The sequence below is a fragment of the Entamoeba nuttalli genome (assembly GCF_000257125.1).
Source record: "Entamoeba nuttalli P19 unplaced genomic scaffold asmbl_5091, whole genome shotgun sequence".
Classification (NCBI taxonomy): domain Eukaryota; phylum Evosea; order Mastigamoebida; family Endamoebidae; genus Entamoeba; species Entamoeba nuttalli.
This window is the reverse complement of record NW_008577232.1, coordinates 1-8,245: the sequence shown is the minus strand read 5'-3', so window position 1 is coordinate 8,245 and position 8,245 is coordinate 1. Positions and strand designations below refer to the sequence as shown.

At 27.7% G+C, this 8,245-nt stretch overlaps 4 protein-coding genes across 4 annotated transcripts; 1 reads left to right on the top strand and 3 right to left on the bottom strand.

Annotated features, from left to right (window-relative positions):
* Positions 1 to 465: 465 nt before the first annotated feature.
* Positions 466 to 3,041, bottom strand: ENU1_119110 (leucine rich repeat / protein phosphatase 2C domain containing protein; the record flags this gene model as incomplete). The annotated part of the gene is made up of 3 exons (XM_008859769.1): positions 466 to 2,487; positions 2,557 to 2,871; positions 2,919 to 3,041. 3 exons carry the CDS (start codon positions 3,039 to 3,041, stop codon positions 466 to 468), a joined length of 2,460 nt encoding a protein of 819 aa, XP_008857991.1.
* Positions 3,042 to 3,283: 242 nt separating this feature from the next.
* ENU1_119100 (DNA-directed RNA polymerase, alpha subunit, N-terminal domain containing protein) lies at positions 3,284 to 4,181 on the bottom strand (the record flags this gene model as incomplete). Its single annotated transcript, XM_008859768.1, has 2 exons — positions 3,284 to 3,877; positions 3,924 to 4,181. 2 exons carry the CDS (start codon positions 4,179 to 4,181, stop codon positions 3,284 to 3,286), a joined length of 852 nt encoding a protein of 283 aa, XP_008857990.1.
* Positions 4,182 to 4,331: 150 nt separating this feature from the next.
* On the bottom strand, positions 4,332 to 4,983 carry ENU1_119090 (hypothetical protein; the record flags this gene model as incomplete). Its single annotated transcript, XM_008859767.1, has 2 exons — positions 4,332 to 4,811; positions 4,870 to 4,983. 2 exons carry the CDS (start codon positions 4,981 to 4,983, stop codon positions 4,332 to 4,334), a joined length of 594 nt encoding a protein of 197 aa, XP_008857989.1.
* Positions 4,984 to 5,290: 307 nt separating this feature from the next.
* Positions 5,291 to 7,942, top strand: ENU1_119080 (leucine-rich repeat containing protein; the record flags this gene model as incomplete). Its single annotated transcript, XM_008859766.1, has 1 exon — positions 5,291 to 7,942. One exon carries the CDS (start codon positions 5,291 to 5,293, stop codon positions 7,940 to 7,942), a length of 2,652 nt encoding a protein of 883 aa, XP_008857988.1.
* Positions 7,943 to 8,245: the final 303 nt, after the last annotated feature.

Sequence of the window (8,245 nt, the reverse complement as noted above, 5' to 3'; positions counted from 1 at the left end):
CTTTCTTCTCTTTTTAAACTTTCTTTGTTTTTTAATTTTTATTATTATTTTTATTATTTTCTTTTTTCTAACTTTTCTCTTTTTTCTTTCTTTTTATTACAAATATTTTACAATTTTTTCTAATAAAAATTTGTTTGAATAAAAATAACTGACAACGATATAAATTTTTGCTTTTTCTTGTAAGAATTTCGACTTTATTCATCAGTTGTTTCGTAGTTTACTATTTGTTAGTAATATTACTGTTACACACTCAGTCTAACTTTAACCCAGTGCTGATATCATTCTTATAATTAGTATTGCCCATATCATTGTTGTTAAGTTATTAATTAGTTTTTATTAAAAAAGGAAGGAACAAGGACAAAACAAATACTTTTTCATGAGGATAAAGAAATTGTAGATAAAATTGAAAATATTCTGTTAAGTTGTTTTTAGTCTTAGGATGCCGAGATAATAAAAAGAAATTATCTAATTAAGTTTGCATACAATACAAGAAATGTTATCAGTACTTCCAAAACAAAGAGAAAGGTCTTTAATAGTATTTGCTATTTTGGTTGGATGGTATTTTGAATATTGTTTAATAATGGAATAAACTTTTTCATCACTCATAACGTCCCAAACGCCATCACAGGCAAGTACTAAATATCTATCACTAGAACTCTTTTGACGAACAACAACATCAGGGATTGGTGAAATAATTGGTTGATTAGCTGAATCTCCTAGAGACCTTGAAACTGCTAAGCCACCATTTGTTCTGTTACCAATAACAAATCCACCATTTTCCCTTATTCTTTTGTACTCAGTTTTATTTGATGGTCTGTGACTCACAGTTAAAGGCAAAAAATAGTCGTCTCCAATTAATAAACAACGACAGTCACCAGTATTGGCAATATAAAAGATGTTTTCTGTAATAATAAGGCACAAACAAGTAGTTCCATCTTTAAGTCCCTTTTCTATTATCTCGGAGTTAATATGAGTAAATGCTTGAATTAATGAATCTTTAATACTGCACTGTTCGTTTGATTTTAAAATATTTTCTAAAGTCATCATAATTTTAGAAGCACATGTTTGAGCAGTCACAACACCACTGTGACCATCACAAATAGCAGCAAAATAATTACCTTTTTGAACAAAATTTTCTGAGAAACACATAAAATCTTGCATTTCATCACGATATCCCTTACACTCAGCCAATCCAAATTCAATTTGGTTATGACAGAAACTAATTTGATTACATACTAAATCATTAAATCCTGGTATTTCTTCATAACTTTGAATTGGTAAAGTCATTGTCCCATTCTCACGTTGAATAGTTAAAACGGTGATTGGACCTTCTTGCTTTTCTTTCAATAGATCTAAATTACTTACTGGATATCCTGAAATGTTAACACGGTGAGACTTAGTCTGATTTATTTTTGAAGGAAGGATTTGGAGAGGATTGTAACTGACATTAATATCTTTAAGAGTTGTATTTAATAATAATGGATCAAGTGTTACTAATTGGTTATAACTAATGTCTATTTCAATCAAACTTAAATAACGTATATAGTCTGGTATTACAGATATTGAGTTAGATGAAATCATTAATGAAGTTAATTGAGTCCCAAGATAAACAGGAAACTGAGTTAATCTATTATGACTTAACCCAAGTAATTTAAGTTTGCTTAATAAACCAATTGCTGGAGGTAAAAAGCATAAATAATTAAAGTGAAGAATTAAATGTTCCAAGTTGACTAAGGTTGAGATGTAGTCATTAGGAATGAATTGAATTTTATTGTTTGATAAGTCTAAGTATCTAAGACATGTTAATTCTTTCATTGATTTAGGCCATTCAATAATTTTATTTGAAGTCATTAATAAGGTACGAATAACGGTATTTAATGATGGAATTGTAGAAATTAAGTTTTGAGACAAATCAAGACGAGTGACTTGAAAAGGAAATAATAAAGGAAGAGAACCAATTTTATTATTTCTAATGTTTAAAGTTTGTAATGAGGTAGTAAGTTGTGGAATATTTACCAAATTATTATTTGCAAGAGAAACTTCATTAACTTCAGGGAAGTAAAGAATTGAGTTTAAGTGAACGTTTTCAATAGTCATAATGCTCATTCGAGGAAGTTCATTTAATTCAGAGATATCACCAGAAAGAATATTTAATCTGAAAAGTTTAGAATAGTTTTGTAAAGAAAGTGATTTGAGTGTTACTGCTCCTAAAGTAAGATTTTTGATAGAACTGCTTGAGTTAAGTTGCACTGATGTTAAAGGATTATAATCTACATCTAAATTGATTAATGAAGGAAATTTAGAAAAAAAGCTGGGAAGTTCTTTTAGTCTAATGTATTGAGCAGTTAATGTTTTCAATCCTTGTAATTTGGTTATAGTCATAGGGAATTTTTGTATATCATTACCACTAACATTTAATGTTACTAATGAGCTCATTTCACAAACACATTCTGGTAATTCTGTAAACTTATTATGGTCTATTTCAAACTATCAAAAGTGAATATCAAAATAATAAATATTTTCCTTTCCAATACACATCAATAAAACACAACAAACACTAGTTAAAGAGATTAAATGAGAGAGACTTTTTGGAAGAGTTGAAAGACTGTTTGTTGATAAAGAAAATATTTTCAAATTAACAAGTGAAGAAATAGAATGTGGAATTTTTGATAATTTGTTTTGTGACAAATTCAAACAAGTAAGATTAGATAAAGTAGAGATATTTAAAGGAAGTTCATAAAGAATATTTTGTGAAAGAATGAGTTTTTTTAATGAAGTGACTTTAAAAAGATGAGAAGGTAGTATAGATATTTTGTTTGAACTCATTACTAAATTAGCTAATGACTTAAACCTATCCAAAGAAGGAATTTCCTTTAAAGATTAATAAATACTTTATAGTGTAAATAACTTTAACAAACAGTGAAAACATTAAAACTTAAGTCTAATGTAGTTATTGATCCACCAAGTTTTATCACTTCAGAAGGTACTTTAGAAAGATTTTCATTAAATTTTTTGTATATTCTCAATTGTTGATGTGTCATGATTAATTAACAAATATCTAAATTCTATTTTTTTGTATTAAAAGATTCTAAATGTAATTAACCAATCTGATTAGTAAATTTATTATATTTAATTTACTTCTATTTCTCTAAAAGTGTTTATTGAAAATATCATTTCAACTTCTAATTAAATTAGATTTTTTATTAATTTTATTATTATTAAACTTATAAAAAACGAATGAACGTAGTTAAAAAGAAGATGTATTTTTTTTATTATATCTTTCTTATTTAGATTCATTCAATGCTTTCTTTAAATTGACAAATTTCTTCTTCATTTCTTCCAATCCTAATTCAATAATTTGTTTTGGTGGATAAACTCCTGTTCCTTCTACTTTAAAAACAAACTGATCTGTCTTTGGAGTGACAGTAACTAAGTTACGTTGACCAATATCCCTTGCATAAACAGTACATTCATTACAAAAAATACAATTTTCTTCTCCTCTAATAAATACCTTTTCTCCAACTTCTTGATAATCAAATACTTTTTGAGGACATTGTTCACAGAATGTACGTTTTTGTTCTGGTGTAAGTGAAATCATTTTTTCATCGTTTATTCTAATATCAGCAAGTGTTTGAAATACACACTGACATGTTGGGTTCCATTTAGCATGGAATTTCCCTGTACCTTTCTTAACATAACAAACCATATGAATATTTTGTCTAGGACCTAATTGTGTAATAACTATAGGATCAACATCATTTCTGTAGTTTACAGGAGCTACTCTTTTATCTCCAATAGAAACTAAATCATTTGAAGTAACAACTACTAGTTGGTTTGAATTATTTTCTTCTTTTAATTCTAATATTGCATCATCTGTCTATTTCGTGTTATTTCTTTTCTTTTTTTATTAATTTATAACAAACATCTTCAAAATTATGGATTTGAGTTGAGTCAATTGGAATTAATCCCAATCTATGGGCAATAAATTCATCACATAAATATGATGAATTGGCATAAACTCGTACAAGTTGAATGGCAATAGTTGGTGTTTCTGCCATAATGACTCTTCTCAAACCATTTACCATTGAAGTATCAGTCCTTTCGATATGAAATGATAGTTTTTCTTCCTTACATTCAACATTAGTGATAATTGGTTGTCTATTGTATCGTGGTTGTTCCATGAAAAAATGAATTATTAGTACTTTCTTATCTATTTTTTTAATACTTTTATAATTTATTTTTACTATTACTCTTATTTTCTCTTTTTGTTGGTAAAATTTTAAAAGAAAAACATAAAAAGCAAAAATAATTGTGTTATTTACACTGTATTATTAAAACTTACATAATTGCCTTATTCTTGAAAATCCATTTTTCTCTTTTGTAAAAGGTGTTTTAGTACTTGATGAAAATTTCTTTGAAATATCCTTTTTATTCAACCCTTCCTGGGTTTGAGAAATAATAAATTCCTCAACTTTTGATATCCCATCACCAGTCTTAGAGGAAACAGATACCATATCCAGCTTTCTCTCCAGAATCAATTCAGCTATTTCTAGATCTATTCCAGAATTGGGAAGATCACTCTTAGTGAATGCAATAAGGATTTTACAATCTGGTTTAAAAAGAAGAACTTTTGTTACAAGAGATTTAAATTTAATAGCAATATTTGGTTGTAAAATATCACAGACTATGATAACAGCTGAAGCATCTTTAACAAATGACTCATTAGTTGATTTATGTTTTTGTTCTAGAGTCAAATTATCCCAAATCTTTATCTTTACCACTTTTTTACTCATTTTGTACTCAATGGATTGCTAAGATATTAACATTAGTTGATCTTTCTATTGGAACAACATTGAATGATAAACAAACATATTCTTCTTTAAAAACTACTGGACTTCCACTGAAATTACCAGTAATGAGTCTATGGATAAGGCTTCTAACTCCACTATGTTCAAAACCAAAGAGACATACTTTGTATTCCATTGTCTATTCTTTATAAAAGATAAGTTCCTCAAACTGCTTATAACATTGAAATAAGAGAATTTTCATCGACTCATGAAGATTCATTATCTTTTATTAATTGTCCATTTACGAAATCAATAATAAATTCATTTTCGTTTTTGTCGTATCCAGAATATTTATGATTTGAATTAAAATCTCTTTTTTTAGAATGTGTTATTATATTGTTGTTTTATAAAACACAATAAAAATTTGTAGTTCTAAATAGAGATATACCGTGTCAAATATTTAAAGAAAAGATTAAAAAAACTTAAAAATACATAATTAAGAGATGAGTTTAGCAGATTTCGATGCTATTATTATTAGAAGAAAGACAAATGTAAAGAAAAAAAGAAGTAGAGCAGGAATGAATGACCTTGAAAAGGAAATGAAAGACATGGGTAATTTATCTCAGTCACTTCAACAAGTAGAAAAAACTGGTAATAATATTACTCTTCATCTTAAAATTCATTTAGCCAATAAAGATACAGTTAATTTAAATATCCAAGATACCTCTAAAGTTAGTGATGTTATTGACCAACTAAAAAGCAAATTAGGTATTACACTAAATTTATTCTATCTTTGTGAATTAAAAGAAAATACTCAAATACCAACTAAATTCTTTAATAATACAAAAACATTATTCCAAGAGAAAATTAATGATTCAAGTAATTTAGGATTTAGAATGCAATGGATTTGTCCATTTAATGCTAGTCAAAAAACATCAGGAGAAAAGAATATTGATTATATTTATCAATGTCTTAAAACTACTATGTTTGAAGAACCTTTCCCTATTGAAAGAAAAATTGCTAATGCTCTTGCTGCTGTTGCTATTCAAATGACATTTGGTAATTTTAAAGAACAAGAAGCTACATTAATTGATATTGGGCGTTTCTGTAATCCTATGGTCATAGAAAATTATGGAAAAGAAAATATGTTACGTTCTTCTATGGGAATTCATGAAAAATTAAAAAATCAAACTAACTTAAACACCCTTAAATTATCATTCATTCAAATGGCACAAAGATCACACTCTTTTGGTGCAACTATGTTTGACTCAGTTTTATCAGGAAAAAAAGTTCATATAGGTATTGTTTATGATGGAATCATAGTTTATCTTTCTGACTTAATTGAAGATATTACCTTCTATCCAATGCATGACATTAAATCTATTTACTCTACTGGAGATTCTGCTGTTGTTTATTTCAAGAATAATAAAAATCTTCAAATCAAAACTGGAAGAGCTGAAAAATTAGTTTCATTATTATCTGGTTATTTCTATCTTTGTGGTGAAACTTCTCCTGATGTAGAAAAACCTGTTTCACTTCACTTTGCTGAAGATGACAAGTTATTTGATTTCTCTAAAAAAAGAGAAGAAATTGTCTTCCTTACTAATCGTTTATCTTATTTCCATGAAAATATTCAAGTCGCTGCTGCTGATGCTTATCTCGAACAAATTGCTCCAAAACGTATTCTTGCTTCTATCCTTACTGCAATCAAACAAAATCACAATTTAACTACTATAAATTTTGCTTCAACAGATGTTTCTATCACTCAACTAACTGTTTTTGCAGAAAGTATTGATCGTACATTTAAATCTCGTGGAGGAAAAGATGTTCAAGAAACCTTCAATGCCCAAGAACTCTCTTTGGCAGATAATATGGAACTTGGTAAAACAAATGAATTTGCAAAAGCTCTTTGTTTAATTCTTAAATCTCCAATTGCATTAAAAAGAATTGATTTAAGTAATATTGGATTAACTGATGACATTGCAAAAAATATTGTTGATGGATTTAGAGCTTGTAACTCTCTTGAATATTTGAATCTGTCAAATAATTCTGAATTAAGTGGAAGTGCATTACAAACTGTTTTAAGATCAATAAATAGAAATGCCTTGTTTAGACTAGATATTAGAGGATTAGCTCTTACTAGACAAGATGCTGGTCAAGTTATTAGACTTATCTCAGACTTCCCTAATCTTCAACAATTGATTATTAAAAATAATAACATTGGTGCAGGTGGTGCTGAATTAGGTAATTTAGTTCAACGATTAAAGAAACTTCAAATACTTGATGTAAGACATTGTGGATTACCAAAAGATATTGTTCACTCAATTCTTAAAGGATTAGCTGATAGTAGAGTTTTGAAAGAATTAAGATTAAGCGGTAACGATGGAATGGGTGATGTTATTTCATATATTAGTGATATTACTGAAGAGGGCAAAATAGTTAAATTCCCACCAATTAACAGATTAGATGTTGCAGGAGTTGATTTAAGTACAAGTGATGTAAAGAGATTAATGAAAATCATTCAACGACCAGTTTGTCATTTAAATGCTATTGATGTAAGTGGAGCTAAATTAAAAGGAGATATGAGTAAAATCTTTGAAATTCTTTTGGCTTATGAAAAGACTAACTTATGTATTACACAATTCAGTGCAAATGATTGTCAAATCTCTGATTCATGTGCATCATATATGGTTAATTATCTTTCTAGTACAACTAAATTAACCAAATTTAAAGTTGGTTATAATTCTTCACTCTTCAGAAAGGGTAATTATGCTTGTATTGCTGAAATGATCCGTGGCAATAAAACATTAAAGAATTTACACATTTCTGGAATGAATTTCCCAGCTGAACAAATTGGTTCCATCTTTGATGCTATCATAAACCATCCTTCTTTAATAAAATTATCACTTGATGGTAATCCTCTTGGTTCATATATGAATAAAGTTTCTGATTTGTTGATGATGTGTCAACACTTAAGTGTGTTACGTTTAAGGAAACTTGAAGCCATCACTAAAGATGAACTTATTAACTGGCTTAACAATGAACTTCCACAAACAATGTCAGTTGATAAGATTTGTTTAGAACAAAATGGACTAAAAACGAGTGATATTAAGAAGGCAATGGATGACCATCCTACTATTCATTTCGTTCTTTAAGTGAATAACTAGGTTTCATTTATTAATTTAAACCATGTTTTATTCTTTTATTGAATGCAAAAATAACAATCAAAATTGACTGATAACAAAGCTTCTTTATGACAAATTCGTACTTTTCATTAATAATTTGTTTTTATCTTTTGATATTGTATTTGTACCTAAAAATCCTTTTTATTATTCACTCCTCATTGTTTTCAATAAATAAACTACTCTTAGGATAAAATTTATCTTCATTAAGCACTACTTTTTTCTTTAATGAAAATGATTTTCTTATTCTTAATATTACATACTCACTTCATACTT